Source organism: Sander vitreus, chromosome 10 (genome assembly GCF_031162955.1).
Source record: "Sander vitreus isolate 19-12246 chromosome 10, sanVit1, whole genome shotgun sequence".
NCBI lineage: Eukaryota > Metazoa > Chordata > Actinopteri > Perciformes > Percidae > Sander > Sander vitreus.
In genome coordinates, this window is record NC_135864.1 from 32,434,975 (window position 1) to 32,462,335 (window position 27,361).

General features: G+C 42.0%; 1 protein-coding gene and 1 long non-coding RNA gene across 2 annotated transcripts in view; one reads left to right on the forward strand and one right to left on the reverse strand.

Moving 5' to 3' along the window:
- gpc3 (glypican 3) overlaps nt 1-27,361 on the reverse strand; it is a 129,030-nt gene that overhangs the window by 17,565 nt on the left and 84,104 nt on the right. The window contains exon 6 of the mRNA XM_078261180.1: nt 21,631-21,742. Within this exon, the coding sequence (XP_078117306.1) occupies nt 21,631-21,742 (112 nt within the window). The remainder of the gene's footprint in view (nt 1-21,630; nt 21,743-27,361) is intronic.
- Nucleotides 8,628-21,654, forward strand: LOC144524726 (uncharacterized). The gene is made up of 3 exons (XR_013502636.1): nt 8,628-8,685; nt 21,043-21,111; nt 21,300-21,654. It is a non-coding gene; the product is annotated as an uncharacterized LOC144524726 (long non-coding RNA).

Below are 27,361 nucleotides of genomic sequence, written 5' to 3' on the forward strand. Positions count from 1 at the left end.
AACAAAGCTGTTAAAATAAATAAGGGGTGTCTCTTGATGTGAGCGTGTACCGTGTGATTAGAACAGTATGAGGGGAATTCCTGACAAAAACTCGCTGAGATCTAAAAATGCTGGTATTTACCAAACTCTAATTATAATCACCAGGCAGGGAAACAATTTTGTTATTGGTGCCAGTTTTGTTATTTTTGTCCAACCGTGATTCATTCAAAGGGTTGTGGCCGTCGCTCCATGTAATTTGCTGGTAGAAAAAGAAACTGTGTAGCAAGCAGACTGGTGCGATTGTGTTGTTACTGGCAAACATCATTGTCTTGAGTGGGTGTCTCAGGGCAACAGGGACACAATAACACCACATAACACACTCTGTCCAAGTGGACACCAAAGCCTTGAGATCTAAAATGAGAGCGTAGGATGAAAGATGAAGATAAATGTATGTAAATGTTTGTAATATTCTGAATTATTTCATTGAACCAGTTAAGATTGGAAACCTCTTCCTCAAGGGAGACCTGGCCAAGATGGCAACATAAACATTTGCAGATAAAATAATAATAAAAATCAAGCAAACAAAACAACAACAACGAAATATGATATTATTTGTAACAGAATAATATTCCAGTTTGGCCTCTGGGCTGTAAAAGAAGTTGTTGTATAACTCTGTTATTTTCCCACATGGTGTACAGAAGCTGTTTGTGCATAACATACCACAAGTGTTTATTGAGAACTGTGGTAAACTAATCAACTCATAAATAATACAGAGATGTCCAAGAGCTGTAAAGCAATTTCATTAAAATAAAAATCTCTGAATTCCTCTTGACCATGTGTAAAAGGAGGTCAAACTTTACACATGCAATGACTAAAACTGAGTAGATCAGTGTCAGTTTCAGAGACAGCTTTCCCACTATTATTTTAAGGTGTAGCTTCAGAGCAACACAGAAAAAAGAAAAAAAACCTATCCTGTCTCGAATTGAAAAACATGTGTGCCAGCTTGGAGACAACCTACATGGCCGCTCTCTGACCATCTTTCAGCCTCCACAACATCGCACATGATTGAGAGCCCTGCCAAGGTAACAGATGTGCTAAATTCCAGCCGCCTGCCCTTCGAGCCTCCTTTCATCTCACCGCTCGGCCTCCTCCTTTGTTTTTTTATTGATTTCCTTCCTATCTGCATACGTCAGCATGCATTTTTTGTTGTTGTTTTTGGTTGTTTTGGCTGGCTATGGGAGAAAATTGAGTTCATATGGGCCTTGTCTCAAGTCAGCTGCGACGTCTGCCTGAGATCCGACTGAGATGTGTGTGTGTGAGAAAGAGAGCGGAGGTATAAAAATCCCAGAGCTAATCACAGAATTCCGTCAGTCAGAAGATAAACAACCCTGTTCCCTTCGCCTGCATATACAAACCAGTCAATCTGGGTTTTACAAGTGACATAAACTATGAAGTTTAGAGAGGGAACACACATCACCTTGTTCCCAGCATGGCTGCCCACAAACCTCCATTCATTTGTCAACATTGAGGCCATACACGCACGATGAGCACAACATTTCTAAAAGCCTGGTCACTTGGACCGAGGGATGGACAAACAGAGAGTCACAGAGAGGACGGTTGACCCATTTGACTTTGGTTTGAGGCTGTCGAGCGAAGCTCCACCTGGTGACAGAGCAGAGCCCTCAGGTGTCACATTAAAACATGTCCAAACTGTCCTCGTGACGAATGCTGGTTTAATGTACTGGACTGTTTTGTTACAGACAGAACCATGTTTGCCTGCATTTGCCGAAGCCCTTCATAGATTTACAGAGGTCCTGAAATTCCTTCTCATGGTCTGCATCCTGGCAACTCAGTTGGACTTTGGGAGGGGAGGGGCGCCTCGCAAACCAATTAAAAGGCAAACAAACACTTGTAAAGCAGGGAATGAAAGATGTGGTTCAGGGTATTTTAGAACAAAACCTAAAAAAAGTTATGAGGAGTTAGGGGGAAAACATTGAGAGCAACTGTCGTGTCCCTGTTTAGAGCTCAGTCTGTACGGACACTGCTATGTGTAACTCACCACCTGCTAGCAAACACAGCGACTCCCCTCAACACATAAGCAGACATGCTGTCCTCTGATTCATTCATTCAACAAGCTGATGTTTAGTAAGTTTACATGATTCATATTAGTTTAGCATGTTAGCATGATAAACTAACTAAGCTAACTCGCTGTCAATGTTTTCAATATCATAAATTCTATTGTTATTGTTTTCATTCTTATGTATATATGTATGTATGTACATATGTACTGTACTGTATGTATGTATGTATGTATGTATGTATGTATGTACTGTATGTATGTATGTATGTATGTATGTATGTATGTATGTACTGTATGTATGTACTGTATGTATGTATGTATGTATGTACTGTATGTATGTATGTATGTATGTATGTACGTATGTACTGTATGTATGTATGTATGTATGTATGTATGTATGTATGTATGTATGTACGTATGTACTGTATGTATGTATGTATGTATGTATGTATGTATATACGTATGTACTGGATGTATGTATGTATGTACTGTATGCATGTATGTATGTATGTATGTACGTGTGTACGTGTGTATGTGTATGTATGTATGTACATATGTACTGGATGTATGTATGTATGTATGTACTGGATGTATGTATGTATGTATGTATGTACTGTATGCATGTATGTATGTATGTACGTGTGTATGTGTATGTATGTATGTATGTATGTACGTATGTACTGTATGTATGTATGTATGTATGTATGTACGTATGTACTGTATGTATGTACGTATGTATGTATGTACGTATGTACTGGATGTATGTATGTATGTATATACGTATGTACTGGATGTATGTATGTATGTACTGTATGCATGTATGTATGTATGTATGTACGTGTGTACGTGTGTATGTGTATGTGTATGTATGTATGTACATATGTACTGGATGTATGTACGTATGTATGTACTGGATGTATGTATGTATGTATGTATGTACTGTATGCATGTATGTATGTATGTACGTGTGTATGTGTATGTATGTATGTACATATGTACTGGATGTATGTATGTACGTATGTATGTATGTATGTATGTATGTATATGTAGTAAATCTATGGCACAATAATTTCTTTTGGGATTAATAAAGTCTATTTCATCTTAATTAACATTTGCTAATTAGCTCTAAATACAAAGTACATCTGAGGCTGATGATAGTCATTAGGTTTGCAAATATTTGGTCATAATCTAAAGTATTATTATTAGTATTTTGACCTGATGATGGAGCTAGAAAAAAAAGTCTGGGGATGCCCAAAGTGACAATTCATTCTGAGAGGAACATAAATCTCTGTACCAAATTTCATGGCAATCCATGTAATCGTTGTTGAGCTATTTTAGTTTGAAGCAAAATGCGGTGACTGACCAACTGGCCATCACTGCCATCCATCCCTACAGCCTGCTGCTAGCATGGCTAAAAACACAACAGCATCAGAGAGAATTTGGAATTGAAAATCCAGTTTCAGACACACATGTGAGGGAAGCAGGATCAAGAACATAAAAGCAAAAAAATAGCTGCAGATGGACGGCAGTTGAAAAAGCAACAAAAAATAGTTTTTTGGGAATTGAAATAATAATTTGACTGCATAATCATAGCCGTGGCCTAAATAAGGACTAGCAGCGAGCCGTGCCCTTCTCCACTGGGGGGACAGTACCTCTCTCTGAGCCTCTGTGGCAGAGCGCTGTGGCTTCTGCCCACTGGCTGACTGCCTATGCCACGGCTGCGGTAGCGGGGAGGGGTGGGATGTATGTTTGTGTCGAAAGTGATGCTGCGCTTTTGGCATGGCTGAGCCACAGCGTGATCCGGCAAGAGCCTCCAGATTTACCACAAGAGGGAGAAACCTCAAGTTGCTCTGGGCTGGAATCTTCTGCAATTAAAAAAAAAGAAAAAACCCAAGCAAAAGGGAAGCAGGGAGGAAACAAATAAAAGAGAGAGAGACATTTTTTTCTGGGAGAAATGCTCAGTATGTTTTCCATTAGGAGAGGGAATCTGGCGCTCTCACTCGTCTCTCTCCTCTGTGTTTTGAGAGTTGCATCGGGAGCTGGACACACAGAACATGTAATCAGGACGGCTATAGGCATCCCGGAGGCCACGCGGTTCACCTCCCCTTTACACAAAAGCGCAAGTCACACCAAGGAAACACGGGTTCAAAAGCTGCACACAAAGCCCAAACATGTGGTAGATTGCTCAATGCAGGCCAGCCCAGACAGAGACACAGAAACCGCAAGTCTGTCACTGCCTCCCACACATGACATGAACTCCACCCAGGGTCACTGTTCGACACACACGACAGCTGCAACTGAGCCTCTGAGCCCAGCCACTGGTCGACCCACACTGCTAGAAATCAACCTGCCCTCACTGATCATCAGCTGGGGGTCTTTTACACGAGCTGGCAGAAGAAGATCCTGGTTCACAAGTCACAGGAAAAAGGACAAAATCTGAAGATAGGGAAACAAATATGAGTGAAGAGTGATATTGGGAGTGAAACAGGGAGAGGATGAGTAATGAAGACGGAAAGCGTATAGAAAAAAAGGGTCTTGTTGTCAGTGTGTGATTGGGATCAGGCCCTGTGTTATGTCCTCCTCTCCATGCACAGGACGTGTCTGGGCAAGCTGCTCATGACTGGGCCCAGACGGAATCTGCTGCTATGAATCTTTCTATCAATGCCTCAACACATCTTGTCTACAAATCTAACCTGCAGAATTTAAGGCTTAGGGTTCCAAGCAGAGTATTCTTGCCATATACGTTCAAAACAAAGCCATGGTTTCACTGTCAAAATGTTGATGGTTTCCATAATTGCTCTAAGTTGAAGGCTTAAAATGCACACAGTCATCACGTGCTGTTTTTACTTGAACGTAGTGATGAAAACATGTGACCTGATCTTTGGGTTTACAATCATACAGTTACTAAGCTGCTTTAATCAAAAACATTTTAATAAACGATTGGTCAGACGGCCATGTGAAATGGGTCACTTAGTGACAAAAACCCACAGAAAAGTACAACTCTGCAGTTCCCCTCAGCTTGCATAGCTTTTTATGTCTTTCAGCTCATTACTTTGGATTTATCACCATCACCTTTATTGTTTTGGTTCACTCTCAACGCATTCATTTATCTCGTAGAAGGTAGCTGTTTTCAGCAGAAAAAGCTCTTAAAACTCATCGTGTGCTAGCTGCACCAAACACCACAGACAAATTTAGCAAATAGCTAATGAACATAGCGGAGGATGTCTTTCTACAACTTTATTTTTAATTAAGCAATATATTTTTATATACACCATATGTTACATTCAGATTTAGATTTACATTCAGTGCATTTACTGTTGTCCTACCGTAACCATTCACCCTGTTTTAGTGAGACCCTGCATCCATATAAGGGCAGGGGGGATTAAAGCACCACGTACGGAGTGTAACACATAACACATAAAACGCGACAAGGTGACAGATAGACAACAGACGGGACGATATCAGAACTGACAAGACGGGACTGGACAGGACAGTAGTGGAGGATTTAGCAGCTAAAGAGCCAGATATTTCCCTCAGGATTTGGTGGAAACTAGGGGCGTTGAAATGAATCACTGATGCATGGCAATGCAGGTGTGGACGATTCTGCAATGATGCCGTGACAGACCATAATTGATTATTGCCTACTGATGTAACTTGTGGATTTTCCGGTCCCTGCTTTTTTGTGTTTTCGCCTTTTGTCTGTTGGCTGCTGTGTACAGACTCCGCTACATTCAGGAAGTGTCTTTTAAAAAAAAAGAAAAAAAGGGGGGAGTTCATCCATAGCTGACTGCATAAATGTGTCAATGAAAACCATGTTTAGCAATATATATTATTGAGGAGGGGACGCATCGTGATACATCGTGATATTGAATCGATTTGAAGGGAGCGTGCCTATGTTCCCACAGCCCTATGTTCCCACATTTCTAAGATTTTTTTCAAAATTAGGGCCTATGTTCCCTCATTTCCTTTTTCATAAATTTGTATCAGATTTTATCCCCCTAACCCTAACCCCTAATCCTAACCCTAAAAAATGTTATGGGAGGATAGGGCTTAAATTGAAGGGAAATGTAGGAACACAAGACCTCATTTTGAAAATGTCCTAGAAATGTGGGAACATAAGGCTGTGGGACCATTGGGATGTGGGAACATAGGGCTGTGGGACCATTGGGCTGTGGGAACATAGGGCTGTGGGAACATAGGGCTGTGGGAACATAGGGCTGTGGGAACATAGGGCTGTGGGACCATTGGGCTGTGGGAACATAGGGCTGTGGGACCATTGGGCTGTGGGAAAATAGGGCTGTGGGAACATAGGGCTGTAGGAACATAGGGCTGTGGGAACATAGGGCTGTAGGAACATAGGGCTGTGGGACCATAGGGCTGTAGGAACATAGGGCTGTGGGACCATAGGGCTGTGGGACCATAGGGCTGTGGGACCATTGGGCTGTGGGACCATTGGGCTGTGGGAACATAGGGCTGTGGGAACATTGGGCTGTGGGAACATAGGGCTGTGGGAACATAGGGCTGTGGGAACATAGGGCTGTGGGAACATAGGGCTGTGGGAACATTGGGCTGTGGGAACATAGGGCTGTGGGACCATAGGGCTGTGGGACCATTGGGCTGTGGGAACATAGGGCTGTGGGAACATAGGGCTGTGGGAACATAGGGCTGTGGGAACATAGGGCTGTCCCCGATTTGAAACGTTGACAGGATAATCGCAATCAAATCAAATCGTAAGACCAGTGAAAATTCACACCCCTAGTGGGAACCAGACATAAACGGAGAGTGAATTCATCAGGTGGCCAGAAACACGACTGCTTAGTTTAGTAGTTAGTTATGGCCATCATTTGGCAATTGCTGAGATCTGAAAACAGGGGCAGTATTGCTATAACAAAGTAGGGCAAGAAACAAGTGTTTCGACAATCAGGTTGTATTCAAGCTACCTATAGAAAATACAGCAGGTCAAAGTTCACAAGAAAGTGAACATCTGTGAACTGATGTATAACTTGACTTTGTTTCTCCTCCAAATAAGTTTGGCTAACCCAGGGTTTAGTTTACAACCTTTCATCTCACTGCTTATGTTTCTTGCCCCGTTAAGAGTTCCGTTTAGCAGTGTTGCAATTCCCAAGTCTAATTTACTTTGTGACTACAATCTTATCATCGCCAATAGAAAATGTTGCCAAACTAAGAACATGAATCCAGAAATAAAGGGAAGTTATCCTCCTAAGTGAGAGAAGTAATCAGTCTTTTTCTATCATGTAACATGCATACTTTAGACATTCAGAGCCCTGGTAAGAAACATTATAAACTGCTATATTTTACGCTGCAGCTCTAATGATCTATTTATCTTTGAGTTCCTGTAAAGCCCAAAACTGTACAGCAGACTGTAGGCTCTATCATTAAATCAGTGTAGATAGGAGCTGATGCCCGGGTCAGTGTGTAGACAAACACACATGACTTTTCAGCACAGACTATTTTTCATGACAAATGAAGGAAATGGACTTTCCTTACACCTAATCCCCACATGTATACTGAGCTGCTGCTCTTGTATCAAGTTTGCAGACGTGCTGTTTGGAGAAGAGAGCCAGGAGAGTGGGAATGAATGAGGGACACCTTGGGAGAAAGACAGGCAGGCAGAGGAATGACAGGAGGCACTTTCCACAAAGTGAGTCATGGAAAGCTCCTCAGCACGCTGACAGGAAGAGCGGACGTTTTCGGACGACACAGCCTGCCCTGCAGTCCTACCCGCTCTCATTACTCAACTTTTATTGAATCTGTAATGTAAAGAGGTGGGGGACGTATGCACTCGCATTCTTCTCTCTGATTCTTTTCTTGTCTTGTCTTCCTCTATCTGTCCGCGGCCGGGTATGTCACGCAACGGGAGCCCAGCCACAGACAGTAAATGCAGACGAGATATCATTTCCTGATGTTAGTTCAAGTTGGAACAGAACACACAGAGAAGACAAAAAGGAGCCCTCAAGTTGAGTGTTAAACTGGGCATGTGTCCGCTCCACCTTTCTGGCTAAGCCCATAAGGCCATTTCCAGATTTTTCTAGTTTGGACTGAATCCTGAATGAATGTTTAGACTCTGTTGGCAGTGACGTTATTCCTCTGGTAGATCATCTTTGAAAGCTAATGAAAACTCTTAAACCCTCGTCATATATTAAAAATAGCAGATTAAATAAATTGTTGCCAGTTCATCTTCTGGAAGAATAAACCATTGTGTCTTCTCTGTTTATCCAGACATTCTCAGTTCAGATGAAAGCAACGCATGAATACACAGGGTTAAGTCCCCTTAGTATTAAATCTATCTGGTATGACAACAATTTTCAATCTTTTTTTGAGGCTAACCAAATGAAAATCTTAACTTATGTCTGTGAATGTTCCTGATTGTCTGCATGGGGTTTAATAATTTAAAAAGTCCCCTTCCTGCACAGGCCGCTGGTTACTAAATCAGATTACGCCCCTCAGACAATCTCTTTTTGTCTGCTGCTCGTCTGCTCTACACGTTATCGCAGTGGTTCCCAAAGTCATGTGTTGCTAAGAAACCTTCCATTTCAACATCAGCAGACTGAGTCACTGAGTGTCCCGTGATCACACCTAGCGGGAGCCGGCGGACGCTCGCCTGGGTAAGCCTATAACAGAGGGTGGAGTGGCCAGTGCTTGCACAAGCTTCAGTGGGCTGCGAGGCTACAAGCAGCTGTTCTGCTGATAGCTAGCTTATCTAAAAGCTTACAGAAAAAAAACAGAGAAAATGGCTTGAGAGTGCTGGAAAATAGCAAAATGGGGTCAGGGGAAGTACCTCATACCGACAAGGTATGGGTGTCTAGCAAGATGAAAAAGGAGCATGTGAGGGAATGATAAAGTTTGGGAGTGCTAACACTTTGACAGGTCCGGAGAGGAGCCTTAACTCTGCTGTGTCCCCCCTGGTCCAAACAAAAGGCAGAGGAGGAACAGAGGAGGTCTCTGACCCTCACAGGGAGACCCTCTGATGACCTAGCAGAGACAGGAAACAGGAAGTGTGACCCCTGGCCCCATTCAGGGGGGACTGTAACACGTGATTGTGCCCAGTGACAACAAGCCCAGGATGTGTGGATCAGATGAGAGACCGCAGCAGGAAGACTCAGCTGTTCATGTCTGTGCTCGCTGACAGTTCAACAAAAAGCTAAGGATCAGCAAAGAAATATTAGATCGAGAGAATGAAAAGCCCACAGCACACACTGTTTTTACCTGTGTGGGAGTATGTGTGTGTGTGTGTGTGTGTGTGTGTGTGTGTGTGTGTGTGTGTGTGTGTGTGTGTGCTGTGGTTCCTGGTTAGCAAGCCAGGTTTTTATAAGCCGGCTGCGTGATAATTACACCCAGTGGGGTGGTAGTGGTGTGGGAGCAAAGGGGCGCAGTGGGTAGACAGAGGCGACCCTGGCTCGGGCCTCAGGGCTGATGGTGGGGGGGGGGGGGGGGGGACAGGGAGAGGTGGAGGTATGGAGGTAAGGAGGAATGGGTGGCAGCAGTGGTAGAAGGGATGGTTGGGCCTCATTAGCAGACAGACTAATTGGGAGGAAAAGGGCCCTCACATGCTCTGTCTGACCTCCCAGCCAGCAGGGGAGAAAGCCGGGGTGGGAGAGGGGTGGGTGAGTGTGTGTATGTAGGTAGGGGCGGGGGTATCTGAGGGTTGGATTCCTAAAGTTAAGGAACCATAACTCCTCATAACTCCTCAAATCCTAAACCTACCATGAAGTCAGAAGTCTCCGGAAAGCGAAAAGGATAACATGCGTGTGTGGTGCTCTAACAGGGATACTGACTCTGCCTCTACAAACGCCCTGCAGCTCTGCGGAGGTTTACACCAGGTGTCACACTTCATTTAAAGAACCCTCATGGCTTATCCCTGCACACAAATATAGCAGCGTAACAGCTCTCCTTCCTCCTCCGCTTCCAGGGCAGTCGTACTTCACACACATAAAAACTAGGAAGGCGAGAGGACGAAGGCCCCGAGGGGGTATATTAAATAACGCTTCAAAAACCCTCAGTAAATAACATCAAACACAAGTCAGATTCTTTGACTGGAGCGTGCATAATGGCTAGGTTAGCAAGTGTAAGTTTACAAAACAGCAGGCCTAGTCCAACACCCATGGTGTCTATTAGTCTGATAGTAAGCACACCCTGCAGGAGAAGGCCACCGCTTGTGGCCGTGTCATGAAGCTGCTTCCATTTTATCTCTACTGTAATTATAATACACACAGCACTGTGTTTATTCACACATTTCATAGCGTATATTTGAAGTGTTGCTTTATTTCATAGCGACTGTGTCACTGCTGTGTGTGAACTGGAAATGTATCTGCTGTAGTCATATTCCTAACTACGTGTGTGTGTGTAAGATTAACTGCTGCGAGTGTGCACAGTAAAAACTGTCCGAGCTCAAGTGTGTGTGTGAGTTATATATTAAAGCGCGCATTCTGTATGAGCGTGCACGAGGTGTCGAGCACACGCTGCCCAGGCTCTGGTGGCTCGGAGGAAGTGAGACTGCGTGATGGAATTTGTGGCGCTCGGGATCTGGTTTATTTTCCACCCTGGATTCCTGTCCTACCTGCAGGATTTTCCCAGGTTCTGGCTTCAATTAGACTGGGAAGCTGGGGGGGAGAGGAGGGGGGGCCTAGGGGTTTAGGAGAGGGGGAGAAGGCGGGGGCTGGGAGGAGGGAAGGGCGACAGAGCTGGAGTCTGTCACACACAACTCAGCACAGCTGGGAAGATGGAAAGAAAGGCAACATAATGATGGGAGTGAAGGCTGAAACATGGGAATAAGGTGCAAAAACAAAAACTTTGGCACGCAACGTTTGTTATTCTTGAAATGACAGAGCAATTTTAACAGTATAAGATGAAATAATTGTGTTTTGCCGAGAGGGATTCATAAAAATCTTCACAAAGATGTCTTTCATATCTTTGGTATTCCAAATGTATCCCTACAAAGAGTGTCATATAGCCAAGAAGAGGCTGTCAGAATAGTCCCAGGAGGTCTGACCCTCCAAATGGCAAACTCATCTGACAAATGAGTGGGAAACGCTCTGTAATCAAAGACCAATCACATAATTGCTCCATTTTGCCACTAGCTCAACCATCTCCTGTGAGATTAGTCGTTCAGAGGAGAAACACGATACGCTGGGAAGTTAAACAGATGTTCAGAAAAACAAACTCATCTCCTCAGAACAAGAACACATCACCAAAATAATGTTCTAATTTAAGAGTGCTGCCCACGCATGTCTCTGCACAAGGGAACTGACTGGGCCAGTTTTTACAAAATAGGAGCATTAATTTAGTGTCACAGTAACGGCAAAGTTCTCATTAAGAAAACAGCGAGACTTTGTCAGACTGGCATCACAGAAAACCGTCGACTTGACGTCACAGCCGAGGAAAGCGTGTCGATGTGTACACTTTATCAGTTTTAACACGCTGCATATCCAGGGCACAGCACTCAGACAGGACCTCGCACAGGAATTTGTTACACAGTGTAAGCATGCACAGAAATGTCCATGGCTCCTCACAGTCCTGCACTGTTTAAAGATTCCAAGTCGAGAAGCAATAACCAAAGGAGAAAGCCATTTCTCTTTATCCATTTATAGTGCACAGTTCACTTTAAACTTGGCTATGGCTCAGTCATGACATCAGCTGCTTTAGGCGTGAGAAAACGTTGTTTTACAAGCTGAGGCGACCGGCACTGAGTTTCTTTTTTTTCTTCTGGTGTTTAGTTTAGCCTCACAAAGGCACAAAGGCAAGGGTCTCCCTGCCAGACTGTCTCTGTATCTGCTGATTCTCTGATCAACACTGACAACGTGAGAAATGACACATTTCCGCTGCATAGTTTCATTACACAGGGCCATCGTCACGGAGCACTTAGGAGCGGAGGAATGAAACATCAGGGGGATTAAAGTTGGAAGAAAGTGGATTCTTTTGAGGGGTCCCATGTTCCCCTCACTGTTTAAGAGAGTAGCCCCTATATTTTATGACATAGTCTACGCATACTGTGGGCTGGGACTGATTCGTGGTTAGAGAGTGGTTCAGCACATGCTGGAAGAACCGTTGATTGTGCTCACCGTTTGCGCCAAAAGGAAAATAATGTTCATTCAAATGGAAAATGTGCTCAGGATAAAAGAGTCTTATAGGACTTGTAAAGACCAGTATGTGAGTGACCCATGTCCTGAATGTGGAGCTGAATGCATATAAAAAGTACAATAATGTGCACATTCTTCAGTCTGCAGCTCAGAACACACTGTACACGATGCTCAAACACACAGGCAACATCATGAGACTGAAATACTGCAGTTTTTAATCAGCATGGCACTCTGCTGGTTGACTTCCAGGAACATTACACATACTATCTCATTGTTGGCCTGCCCTCATACACTCCGCATATAAACAGGGCAGATGAAAGTAATTATCTGTGAGTTGTGGCCTACTCTCATATCAGATGGTTAATTAATCCATTTGCTTTTAGCCCTGCAACATCCAGAGCTGGTGGTCTTTCAACTGGCAGGGAGGCGGAGACCTTGTAAAACTGCTTTTAACTAAACAACATCACTTTCTCCAGTGCTTTCAGAGGTTGTTTACAACATGCCGGCTCAGAGCAGCTAGGACCATGAAATACTGTGTATAGTCAATAAACATTTAGCAGGATTATAAAGCAAGTATAAGGGTTTTTCCTCTTACATATGCCTACTGGCAGATATGTTTGTTTTCACGCTAGCATCATGGATCTATGGATCGGTCAGCCCACTACTTTGATACCTCGACAAGTGTTGGATGGATTGCCGTGAAAAATTGTACAGAGATTCATGGTTCCCTGAGGTTAAATCCTAATGACTTGGTGATCCCCTGATGAGATGATTTTAATGTGGTGTCATCAGGTCAAAACTTTCACTGATCCAGAGAAATATCTCAATATCTACGGTACTAGATGGAATGACACATTTTGTAAAGAAGTTCATGGTTTCCAGATGATGTATCCTAATAATGTTGAGCTATATTGATATTATATCGACATCGTGATATGAGACAAGATATCATCTTAGATTTTGGATATCGTAATATGGCATAAGTGTTGTCTTTTCCTGGTTTTAAAGGCTGCATTACAGTACAGTTATGTCATTTTCTGAACTTACCAGACTGTTTTTGCAGTTCTATTATTTGCCTTTATATTATATATAGATTATGCACCATTTGCGCATGTTAACAAACAATTTAAAAAAACTTGTAATAGATTTTTTGTTAGTCTTGATGTAAGTAATCAACTCAGTAATTTTCATGGTGCTATCTAAAGGTTTAAATGTTTACCCTATTCACGTGAGAAAAAGAATGAATAGGTATATGAATAGGCTATATTTGGGTCTTTTTCGAAACTTCCCCTAATGTGATTCTTCGGGGCTTTTTTTTCCTTCCTCAGGACATATTGAGGATACAAAATCAGTTGAGTTTGCTTTTGTTGCAATTTGTTCAAGGTTGACCCCCACTATTACCCACTTAGTCATTATATCCACATTACTGATGATTATTTATCAAAAATCAAGTCTAAATATTTTCATAACATATTGTGATATTTGATTTTCTGTTTACTTGATTTGACTTTCCAACTAGCTCCATCATGAGGTTTTGAGTGAAATGTCTCCACACTTATTGGGATGTATTGATGAAATTTTGTACAATCATTCATGGTCCTCTCAGGATGAATTGTAATAACTTTGATGACCCATTAACTTTTCATCTAGCGCCACACGTCAGGTCAAAATTTCAATATATAATCTCCTTTGGTTCATGGCCATCAGCCTCAGCTGTGCTTTGTGTTTAGTGCCAACTAGAAAATGTTTACATGCTAACACGCTAGACTAAGATGGTGAAAATGGTAAACATAATTGCTTAACATCATCATTGTGAGCATGTTAGCATGCTGATGTTAGCATTTCGCATAAAGGTCCAATGTGTGGGAATTTCTCCCATCTAGCGTTGAGATCATATATCGCAATCAACTCTCTCGCGCCACGTAGTTCAAAGTACGTATTACAGCTACGGTAGCCTTCACGCTTCAAAAAGCCGGTCTCTTGCTCTTTTCAATATCCTTTTTCTGGGCGAAGAAGAAGACTCCTGTTCCTGAAATTTGGATTTTGAATACGTGTGGTCCTCCATGTTTCCTTCTTCAAACTTGCCGGGGCCGGGAAGCTACGATACCCATTAGCAGCATTAGCAGCACCTGTGAGTTAATCATGTGACAGAGAAAACGCGAAAGGCGGAGCAGTATGTCCTGTATGTTCCTTACCTGCTAACGTATTCCAAGATGGAGCATGAATATGGAGCGTCTATCCCAGTTTGTGCAAACGCAAATGTAAAATTTCAAGCCGATAGCACTACTTGGAATTGATGGTGGTGGTAAATATTCATGAAAAAGGACAAGTTTGTGAACGGGCAACACAGATTTTGATCATGAACAACTAAACACGTTACACACTGGACCTTTACAGCACCGCCTCACTGAACCACTAGCATGGCTGTAGCCTCTTTGTCTCGTTGTTACTTACTGAACAATACATTTGTTTCAAACATGTTTGCAAATGTCCAAAATGGATATACAAATGGTTAGACAAAACAACAGCTTACAATATAATGGAAAATGATACATAAACACCATAAATTGAAACCTCAAAAGTTGCCATAAAGTTGAGTGAGCTCTCTCAGAAAACTTTTATATTGCAAACTTCACAATGGTAGTTTTTATTACAGGACTATTGTTTTATATTGCATCATGTGAAGTGTTCCTGTTATATTGTGTACACCAGCATAGTGATGATTTGTAGTGTAAATATTTGTGTATTCTGATTTCTGCACAAATGGCTACGAGTCATAAAGAGTTTTACTGCACATGAAATATGCAATCAAGCTCAGTCAGTTTTTTTGTCAGATGTTAATCCAGCACATTGATGTCGAGATCTAAAGGAAAATGGAGTTCAAGCAGAAATGTGCTTGACTCTGCTGTACGGTCATCAGAAACGGGATTAAAAGCTCCCATGTGGATAGTCAATCTGCATAAATATCAGGCATTTATGTAAACAGAATCCAACCCCCATAAATGTTCACATGTATGCCGCGTCATCAGTACAACATGGGAGCCAATGAGAAACGAGTATTAGGTTACTGGTAGTCTCGCATACTCCACACATACTCCAAAGAAAACTGCTTTGGGTTGTTTGCATTTCTTTAAACCAATCACAATTGTCTTGGGCGGCGCTAAGTTCCAGACGCAGCGACGGTGGCTCTGCAGAATAGTCTCGGGATTCGGGAAGGAAGTTGTTGTGAACCATAGACTGTAAATTAGTGGACAAGCATGTGTGATGTCACCTGTTGGTTTGTGGAGATCTGCTATGAGTCGTCGAGTTTGCCGTTACGGGCACAGCCATCCTGGTTGCGGATGTGACGATTTTAGACGAGAGGGAGGAGTGAAGGAGGAGCCATCAACGCTGGTTACACTCCACGTTACGTTACACACTTTCACTGGCAATCACATCATAGCCACGCCCTAAAACACCCCCTGCTTTATCGCAGATTTTAAAATCAACGAGACCATAATTCAAAAAATGAACATCATTCTGTGTTGCAGAAGACTTAAAACTAGCGATTGAGACCATAAACTCATTATGAAAATGTTTACTGGGGTAATAAATCAAGTGAGAAGTGTCTCACTTTCTGATAGACTTCTACAGAAACCGACCTCCTTTTGCACGTGTCGCCCCCTACTGGAATTCAGATAGAATGCAGGTTTAAGGCACTTCCGCATGGCAGAACGCCGAACCGGATGTGTTGTCCATTAATATTAACAGTCTATGGATTGAACATTTGAACCCTGCAAAAGAAAACGCCACATACAAATGAAGTTAACTGTTGACACAATACAGTAACGTGAGCTATGTAAATTAGCTGGATACATGGTTAAACGTAATTTGCTCTTACCAGTGTATCGCCGTGTGTATTTTGTCCGTAGCAATCCTCCCATATCGGTCCCAAAACGTCCCAGTTAGAGCGTAAATGTAAATGCTGTAAACATCTTCTTTGTAAATCTTTACAATCATTTCCCGAAAGAACCAAGCAGGCCTGGCCTGACAAGCCAGACCCACATCAAGTTGTTGGGTCTGGGAACTCACCATTGGCAGGACTCAGTCCTAGGGGCGGGATAAACAGTTGTCTTTCAAATTCCTTCTGCACTCATAGCCAACCAGAGCAACGCTAGTTGATAGATTAAACCTTTGCCGTATCCGGTCAGCAAAACTCCGAACACATCTTCCTTTTTAAGAATGACTTCAGTGCTTAACTCCAAGTCTTCCAGAGTCGCGGCCAAAGCCGAATCCAAAGACCGCTGTTCTCCAGCAGCAGCAGCCATCTTCTTTATTTTCAAGTAGCAGGGAATTCACGCGGAACCGTCGCAACTCTGCCATCCTTATGTTAAGCCTGCCCACCGACTCTAAACACGATGTGATTGGCCTGACCAGAATTTGGTTTTTCCAGCTCGCAAACCAACGGAGAGTTGCTAGACTGACCCTGGCTGCAAATTACATTTGCTGCCGCTAGGGGGCATCTAGATTTCTAGGCTAAAAGCAAAGGCCTGCCTTGTTGCACAAAATCATGCGAAATGCAGCTCGCTAGCTCAAAGTTTGTTTTTGTTTCCCGAAGGAAAACAGAGTTTGAGAACGGCAACACACAGAGAGCGGAAGGTGAGGAACACGCACAGGATGTCAGGCAATTATCCTGGAAATGTTCTTCGGTTGATCCAGACTAGGTTACTAAGAGCATCTGATCACAGAGAGAGAGAGAGAGAGAGAGAGAGAGAGAGAGTTTGCCTGTGTCCATGTTTCTAAGGGATTGTCTGAATGTGTTACACAATGAGCTCAGTCATTTCACCAAACTGCGTTTTCTTACAAAATCTCATCAAAAGCCTATCAGGAACCTGATCCACATGGTAAACAGTCTGCACTGCAGCAGCTCTGCTTGTAATCACATGTGTACAAATGGCTGTCCCTGTCAGAGCAGGAAGTTTTGAAAGGCTTATTACATTAGCGTGTGTATGTGTACATTTCCTGTGTTTTTAAGATTAAAGGATGATTCCCGTTTATTACAATAAATACTCACGACTACACTGGGTTTTAATTTGTGTAGTTCTGGCCACCATTCCTATTGGTATTACAAAAACATCATACTCAACAAATGAACTGCTGAGGCATGGGAATGTTGCAACATTGCTAAAAAGAAGTCAGAAGGGTAAAATTATTACCCAAACTGTACGTTGTAACCAACCAGCGTACTTAACATACTTGCCAAAGTTGTGTTCACATGCAGTTTTCCTGTGCATTGAGGGATTATTATACCACCTTATGCTCACTTTTTGTAAATAAAGTGGTTTGAATAAACTATCATAACAAAATAAGTGTAGTTGGAGTTGTTCTGTAAAGAGTATTAAAGACTAAACTATAAATATATTACCCACATTTTTGTACAGTAAACTGAAATCGTTTAGTTGTTTGGTCTATAAAATGTCAGAAAATGGGGAAAAATGTGGATCAGTGTTTCCCAAAAGCCCAAGATGACGTCCTCAAATGTCTTATTATGTCTACAACTCAAAGATATTCAGCTTACTGCCACAGAGGAGAGAAGAAGCTAGAACATTTTCACATTAAAGAAGCTGGAATCAGAGAATTTTTACTTTCTACTAAAACCTATTCATCGATTATCAAAACAGTTAGATAGATAGATAGATAGATAGATAGATAGATACTTTATTCATCCCGAAGGAAATTTTAGGATCCAATAGCTTAGACAACCTTAACACAACAAACACATATACATACATATATCACACATACATAAGAATAAAAATAAAAATAAAAATCACACACAGAAATGCAATGACTATGATAAGGTGCCATGGTTGACTGTGTGCAATGGTGATAGTGCAAAACTGAACAGTGCAGGGATTGAACAGTGCAGTAGAGTATTATTAAATATTAACCATGACTATGAAATATTAACATAATAACATATTAACTGACTGATTGAATCAGAATAATAACAATATATAACAGGGAATAAGTTACAAGATGTAGATGTTATGACCACAGTCCAGATTGTGTAGGAGCGCTGATATAGCCTATAAGACAGTTGTACAGCAGTCAAAGTGATATAATGGTAGGGGCTGAGAGAGACAGACTCATGCTGAAAAGTCCATTTCTTCCCTCCTCCTTTGTGTGATATTGAAGAGCTGGATGGCCCTGGGGACAAAGGACCTCCTTAACCTGTCTGTTGAGCGTGACAGTGACAGGCGTCTGCCACTGAACATGCTCCTCTGTTGGATGAACGTGCTGTGTAGTGTGTGGCGGTTATTGTCCATGATCGCCAGCATCCTACTCAGTTGGTGATTAATTTAATAGTTGACAACTAATCGATTAATTGATTAATCTTTTGCAGCTCTAACTGGAATCATCTTTTAAACCTGCGTAAAGCATTTAGAGTGAGATCTAGGATGAATCCCGTGCGGGATTTTGAAGAGGGTAGGGGGTAAGTAAACACCTCATATTCCTGTTCAAGTATCGCTCCTCTCGCTTACAGCAGGAGGAAGCGCTCATGAGGTCATACAGCAAGAGTAATTGAAGAAAATGACGGTGTCTCAAACCATAACCCTCTGTATTTTTCTTGAGGGTCTCTGGTTGTCAGAGGGGAGGGGTGGGGGGTTGAGGAAGGTCCACAGTTGCTCTTTGGATCTCTCAGGTTGTTTAAACACGAGAGAAGGATTGTAATCCACTGTGACAGGACTGCAGCACTCAGGAGCTCAAACACATACATGCAGAAAAAAACACTAACACACACACACACAAATACACTTTACAGCAGGAAGCTGGTGTATGTGTGTGTGTGTGTGTGTGTGTGTGGGGGGGGGAGGAGATTGTAGGTGGTCAGCAGTGTTGACAGCCAGCTACAAGCGCAACCCCGAGGGACCAGGAAATACAGACAGATCTGTGGGCTGATACATATACCTACAGAGGCATACTTTGAGCCTAACATCTCTGTACTCAGCCATCCCACTCCAAAAGGTGGTTTCCATGGCGACTGCAGCGACCCAAAAAAGGGGGCTTCAGCCTTGACGACAGCTTGGGCTTATTGTGGATGGAGGACAACAACCCCCCATCTCCTCGTCAATAGCATTTTATTGGGTTTAAAAAGAGCAAGGCATTGACAAAACGGGCTGCACAATATGTCGTTCTGTTATCGTCATCGCGATATCCATGATATACACATCGAAATATCGCAGAAGACACATTGATTTAGTTGAAAGAGAGTATTAGCAGACAACTGCACTTTAAAATGTAACTATCATTCTTTTTTTGGATGCCTTTTGTGTTTTGTTCAATTGTTCAATAAAAAAATGTTGAAGGGATTTCGTTTACTTTTTTTAAATTCAACAAGCATGTTGTATTTTAGCAGAATACTGAAAAGCAGCAGATGGAACGGAGTACACTTTAAAATCTGTAATATTCAACAACGTTGTTGCATATTTTCCTCATATCGTGCAGCCCTTATTGAACTTATATCTGTCAAAATTCTTATTGTCAGTTAATGGATAAACGGTTAATCATTAACACCCCTACCTGGGTCAGGACAGCCTGGTCAAGTAACAAAGCACTGTGTCTATTAGTTTTTCTTATTTGTGATTAAAACTAGCTTTGTATTCTCCCCTTTGAAGGGGAAGAAGGCAGCAGGGAAGAAAGGGAAAGGAGGGAAGGGAGCAGGTCGGATAAATAAAACATAATGCTGTTTGAGTGCAGTGCAATGCAGGTATGAATTGCAAGCTGTTTGAGACTGTCGCACTGTAAAAATCTGTTTCTCAGTAACATGAAAAAACTAATGTTCTGCATTCTTAAAGGTCCCATCTCCCATGGCATGAAAATGTCACTTTATGAGGTTTTTTAACATTAATATGAGTTCCCCCAGCCTGCCTATGGTCCCCCAGTGGCTAGAAATGGTGATAGGTGTAAACCGAGCACTGGGTATCCTGCTCTGCCTTTGAGAAAATGAAAGCTCAGATGGGCCGATCTGGAATCGTCCCCTTATGACCTCATAAGGAGGAAGGTTACCTCCCCTTTCTCTGCTTTGCCCTCCCAGAGAATTTGGCCCACCCATGAGAAAGAGAGAGAGACATCATGGCTTGAAAACCAAGGGGGTAAGCGTCTGTCAACAACCCGTAGCTCCTATGGTGCCATTTTGATGCTAACAAGCACTCACCCGCCATTAGCATTCCATTGACTGCCATTCATTTTGTATTTCTGCACCAAGGCTGAATTTCCGGAAAGAGACTTCAGATACAGTATTAGGGGACCACTAAGGTTTATATAAAAGAGACTTCAGATACAGTATTAGGGGACCACTAAGGCCTATATAAAAGAGACTTCAGATACAGTATTAGGGGACCACTAAGGTCTATATAAAAGAGACTTCAGATACAGTATTAGGGGGACCACTAAGGTCTATATAAAAGAGACTTCAGATACAGTATTAGGGGGACCACTAAGGTCTATATAAAAGAGACTTCAGATACAGTATTAGGGGACCACTAAGGTCTATATAAAAGAGACTTCAGATACAGTATTAGGGGACCACTAAGGCCTATATAAAAGAGACTTCAGATACAGTATTAGGGGACCACTAAGGCCTATATAAAAGAATCCAAAAAGCAGCATGTCATAAGACCTTTAATTGATTTCTGATTTTAAAATGTGTCCATCCATCTTTTTCTACAGTCTGTCATTGATGACTGGATTGAGTCTTACCAACATGACAGGGATGTTGCATCAATTTCAATACAACATTTGAATCTGTGTGTCCTACAGAAATATTTCGGTACTATCTTCTCCCTGAGTTGGTCTACTTCACGTGTCAAATTATTTTCTGTCTAACTCCTCTGTGTTTATCAGGTGTCGTCAGTGGAGAAATGTTTCCCAGCATGCAGAACTCTGAGATCATTTGGTGAGGAATTTGATGAGGTAACTTCACTTCATCATTACCATAAATCTGTGTGTACCATAAAAAAAGTGTCATTTCAGATTAAATATCAAATTATTTTATTTGCCAAGAACAAAAGAACTTGCTATCTTTTTGCAGGATAGACAACAATTGTAGTCATGTTTTGTCATTGCATTTACTGATGTTCTTACTTCTGTGGCCTTTGTAGGACAGTGGTGACTACACTCTAACCATAGCAGGACCCCAGTGGAAACACTGATTGTCAGCGGAGGTCCTCTCTAATATGTGCATTGCAACACAAGGCATCTTCATTTCACACCTTCACTTCGTGTGTTCAGACCTGTAGCAGCTTGGAAATCAATGTCCAATTGTGAACCAAGAGGTAGAACTAATAGTTAGGTAAACCCTTTCGCCTCCACACAGGGATGGGGCAACGTGTGTGCACAAAGAAAGAAACGTTTTCAAACTTACCGTAAAAAAGACACACAAGTTTTAACACAAGAACTCACTATGACAAGTGGTGCATGCACACAGCTGACCTGGTTGATGTGTTTGAGTTTGTCTATGATCTGGCTGATGATCGGCTCAGGGGGCTTGTTGCTTCGGGACTCGGAGCCGGGATGCGGTCGCTTCAGGCCCGGCCCAGGAAACCTGACAGGACAGGAAAGAAAGAAAATGGACTCAAGCTGTTATGTTTCTGATTGTTTAGAGGAGTTTTACTGAATTGAGAAACCTCAATGTAAGCTTCATGAGTGTAAGCTATAATAAACTGACTGTCGCTCCATCACTCCAAACAAGGCGCTTATCCCCATCTAGTGTTGATGAGATGAATGACAGCTCTTGTGTGTGTGTGTGTGTGTGTGTGTGTGTGTGTGTGTGTGTGTGTGTGTGTGTGTGTGTGTGTGGTTTTTTTTTTAGCTTAGGGGCCGATCTGCAGAGCTGGAAAGTTAATTTGTAACTCAACCCTGTCCAAAAGACTGACTTTTTCCCTTGCTGAAGACATTACGCCTATAAAGTTAAACAGGGGATAACATTGTTTTATGTTTCAAGATATCTTGTTATATTTTCAATAAAAGCTGTGGAGTCTGCATACTTCTTAGAAAGAAAGTATTTATGTTCAAAGTGCTGAGTTAAATGTTTTCAACTTTTGAGTTTTGCCATGAGGTAAAAACATCCTCAAAGGAGTTTAACTGCATGTTACACAAAGTCTGGCTGATAATTAATTGCACGCACATTAAAGTGGTCAATTAGTGGCTTTTAATCATATCTGATGTTAATGAGAGGACATTAGCACAGATGTACTTTTGTCCTGCTTTAGCAGCGAGGGTATATTTAGTCCCGAGCAGCCTACAGGCAGGTGCTTACATGTCTCTCTGTGCAACTGAGGAAACACGACTCTGTGGACACCTGCGCATGTTATCAAGAGGAGGAGTTGGTGAGTCTGAAACAATCCTGCAGGTGTTTCTTTGCTCTCGGCAGTGCCAGGAATTAACCCCTTCCCACCACACCATCCCAGTTCTTAGGAGGAGGCTAACCAATGAGACAAGCATGTTTAGATGAGCGTGAGTCAACATGTCTCCCCCCCCCCAGGCGCCACAAAGGGATGCGAGTGGTGCTGAGGGCACAGGTCACATTTCAGTGTAAATGCCACCTGCTATATATTGCTGCAAATGTCGGAAGGATGAAGGACAAGTGGGCCAAAATGGGAGAGAAGTAATGAAGAAAAAGGTCTTGGAAAAAAAAACCTGTGAGTGAGTTCAGGAAGCATGAGGTCATACTCTGTTCTTATCTCTGTGACACTGCCCTGAGCACCCCCCTAACACACACACACACCCCTCACCTGCCATCTCCATTCATCAGTCTTTCGCTCTCCCCTAAGCTAGACTTTTCATTAAATTCAAATTACATTTCCCCAGTTATTTATTCTTCTTATTAGCCATGATCTCACCCCCTCTTCGCTGCTAATTATCACATTAATAATGGAGGGAGATGTGTGATCCATTAAGGAGAGAAAAAAAAAGGAAATATGGGTCAAGGAAGAAGGATTTAGAGAGGGAGATGTTGAGTGACGATAAGGAGCCCAGGCAGGTTAGTGTTTCACACGATAGATGCCAGTCATCTCATTTTATCGAGACATAATGTAGCGTGTGTCACCGTTAAATTGTTTTTTCTTTTCACTGATAGTCTCAGCTGTCAGCTCTCAGTGTGTTATCTGATCATTTGTGTGTTATTGTTTGCAGCTAGCAGAGCTGATCATGGTCAGTTAACTCCAGTGATAACCTAATCCAATCTAACACCAATTACCATGCTATTAGGTCCAGTCTGAAATGAGACGTCTGTCACATCAGAGCACACAGCAGAGGGAGGTGTTAAAAGAATATATATGATCGAGTCTGACGCTTTTCACACCACCTGATCGCACTTCCAGTGCCAAAGACACAGACGTGGTCAAAGGTCAGGGTGTGTGGGGTGTAGACAGTGTGGTTTTTACTGTTAATACACTGTACTTCTTCAGGCTGAGCGTTATCTTCAGCAAAACAAAAGTCTAATTTAGACGATATCGTAAAAATAGCTGTAAGGGGCTATATGAACATTATTTGGCTGGTGGCATCTTCCAATTTGTAAAAGAAAAAGCAAAGCACTCGTCAGGGGTATTCATGTTTTCTTTCAACCCTCGTCTTGACTAATGGCGTTTTTTCCATGACATGGTACCTGCTCGACTCGCCTCGACTCTACTCGCCTTTTTTGGGTTTCCATAATGAAAAAAAGTCCCTGGTACCTGCCAACAGGTACTTTATTTAGTATCACCTCATACCTAGCTAGCCTGGATGCCAGCCGAACTTAGCCCCGCCCACAACATTTGAGGTCGGGAAGCCGTTGTGGAGCAACTATGCCCAAGCCAGGGCGGGCTTTATACGATGATGGACATATGATCAACAGTAACGTAATCAACCACGTCACTAAAGAGCGCATAGGTTGAATTAATTTACAACAAATATGGCTGCCGCTGGAGAATTGAGATTCCGCCATCGCGTCTGTTTATAGAAGATATCGACAGCGCATTCATTCAAGAGGAACAGACAACCGCAATCAAGGCATTTGTCGATTCCTACGGGATTCGGCAAAAGTTTAATTTAACAGCTGGCCTCGATGGCTCAACATACGTCACATACGTCACATACTTGCTCTGATTGGTTGGAGGTCTATCCAATTGAGTGCAGAGGCATTTTCTTTCCTGGTTCGGTTGAAACCCGCCCCATAATCACAGCCCAGTGGAGCAGTATCAGACTCATATTCTGACTAGAATGAAGACCATGTATCTCCAGATGTGTTGATGTTGAATGTTTGTGATAAACTGGAGGATGAAGTGTTCCTTCACGTGTTAAGAAAATTCTCCTTCTTCTTATAAAGTCTTTAAAAAGCCTCTCGGATCAGCTGGAAAATGCATCGTCCCAAAGCTGAAAACAGGGCTGTTTTTCTGACACTATGAACTTTTTAGAGATACGTGGTTCTCACAGGACAGCAACGCTACAAACATATGATGATCTTATAGAATATGATGCATTGCTGTATATTAAACTACCAAAGAGTGTATAAAGGAGTTACAATGAGCACAACCTCAACATCTACAGCAGTAAAGTGCAACATCAATGCAGCAGGAATATTAATCCAGAAACATCAGATATAATAGGAAAACACACACAGGGAGCATTTTACTGCACAATCAATACTTACATTTTCATGATAATACTTACATAATTTTACTTAGTTAAGTAAATGAATGCATGGATGTTACTAGTAGTGTAGTATTTTATTTTTACAGTGTGGTGAGGATCTTAATACTTCTTCCACCACTTGAATTTTTTGTGATATGAACAACTAATGGATGGATTTCCATGAAATTGACTAAAGACATTCATGTTCTACTCAAGATGAATTGTCAAAATTGATGAAAATCACTTTTCCTCTAAAATATAATGTGTCCAATACTTTGGTTTTTGACCAAATATCTGCAAAACTAATGATATTCCCATCAGCCTCAGCTGTACTTTGTGTTCAGTCCTTATTAGCAACAATTAGACTGTTGACAAGCTGAACTAAGATAGCTCAAAGTAAAGCTGTTTCCTTGGGGACTACAGGTGAAAATTAGCCTTTTGGATAACACTGGCACATTTACAGCGATGTTGATCAATGTGCATTGTTCCTGAAAAATACATTAACACATTATAATAAAACTCTGATACAGAGACAGAACTGTTATCCTTTGCATGTGGCAAAGTTCTCCTTTCTGAACTACAGCAGGAGTCTTCAATATTTTTTAAGCCAAAGACCCCTTAACTGAAAGACAGACAGAGCAGGGACCCCCTACTACATATATTGTATAAAATTGAGTTGCATATTAAACTGGGCCTACAATAACGCGTAGGGTGGCACAAAGCCTTCATAAATACCTTTTTTGCATAGAATACTAAGCTATTCAAATAATAATTGTTGGCATGATTTTATAAATCATGTTTAAATGTTAAACATATGTGGCACAGGAAGTCCTTAGGATGAACTGTATCTGTGGATGGCTACCTTACCTATAGGCCAGTAAGCCTATCAGCAGTGGGGATTTATATTTGCTAATAATATGTTGGATTCATGTTAATATTTTTACATTTTTGAAAAAACTTTCAAAAATTAACAATAATTTGGAGGCCCCCCTGTAGTGACTCTGAGGACCCACTAGGGGTCCCGGACCCCCTGTTGAAGATCTCTGAACTACAGTACAAGTGAAAGTCATCTTTTTGTTGTAACATTTTATGTAACTATGAATAGGAATGATGGAAATTTCTTTTAAGGATAATAACATTAAATACTACTCTACGTTCAGCCAATGGAAAAATAACAATACCATCCCGGTTTTCACCCACGCCCTATTCATTTTCATACAGTCCCTGAATTAAATGTTCACAGTTGACATAGCATCTAATCTTTTATCACTTATCACACACGCATGAGTTAGATCCAAAAGAGGAATGGAAATTCAATGTTTTGAGTTGACACGGCATCCTATCTGTTATTACAGTTATCAGTGTAACGCGCTTTGATGTGGTGAGAAGTGTTGCTCCTCTGATCTTGGCTCCAGGTGGGATGGTAAACACGCCTGATAAAAAGCGCCACATTTAGCTCAAAAGAAAAAAGACGAAGTATTGGAGACATTCAGTACCCGACTCCTCCAGCGCTTATGCCCCCCTCAGCACCCACCCAATCTAGATTTATCTGCATGAGACAATATGAGAATGAATGCCATGTTTGGCTCTGGAGACTGTCCTATCTGGGAGGATAATGGAAGATGATCCAGAACAAATCTAGGAGTGAAAATGTATCCCGAGTGAATTTTGCAGGCATATGCCCTCCCAGATGACACACAGAGAATTGCTTGCCTGGAGACATTGTAATCTCTCCATCATTTCCTCTCCTTTCCTGCCTCCCTGCACCTTCCCATCACGCTGTTTGGTCCAGCTTGTAATCGTCCCCTGAGGACAGCTCTGCCCCCATGCCAACCTGATGTCTCCCCTCAGATTGAGACTCTTTTCAGACTCTCTTTCAGCAGTTTGAGAAAGCTCAGAATTTATTCTCCTCCTTGGGAACAAGCAGTAGTGTAGTCTACGTGATACACAGGTATACGCAGTATACCCACTGAGAAAGCTCCAGGATTTCCATATACCTATTTAAAAATGTGCAATGACATGTAACAACATACTTTCCATTATATTTTTGATATATTTTGTGCGTGGATGTCATATGTCTGTGTGCCTATATGTATGTATGTTGTGTATAAGCTATTGGACACCTTAATTTCCTTTGGGATAAATAGAGTATCTCTATCTATCTATCTATCTATCTATCTATCTATCTATCTATCTATCTATCTATCTATCTATCTATATTTATATAGTACAGTATACCCGCTAAAATACATTAGACTACACCACTGGGAACGAGAGGTAAAACATGTCGTCTTGAATTGTGTGCCTCTGCATTGATTAAATTCCACACATAATGTACAAAGCAAAAAAAAAAGGATGATATTTATAACTATCTAAGCCAAATTGAAATTGGGGCCGGCTGACGGCGCGGGTGGAAAAAGTGGGAAGTTATGATGTGTGGAGCCAAAGGACAGGGGTGAAGTGAAATATTGCACAGACTAAATGAGGTTCTGCAGGGTGCACAGGAGATGTTGGATGAAGGAGGAGAGAACGATCGAAACAGCAATTAACTAAG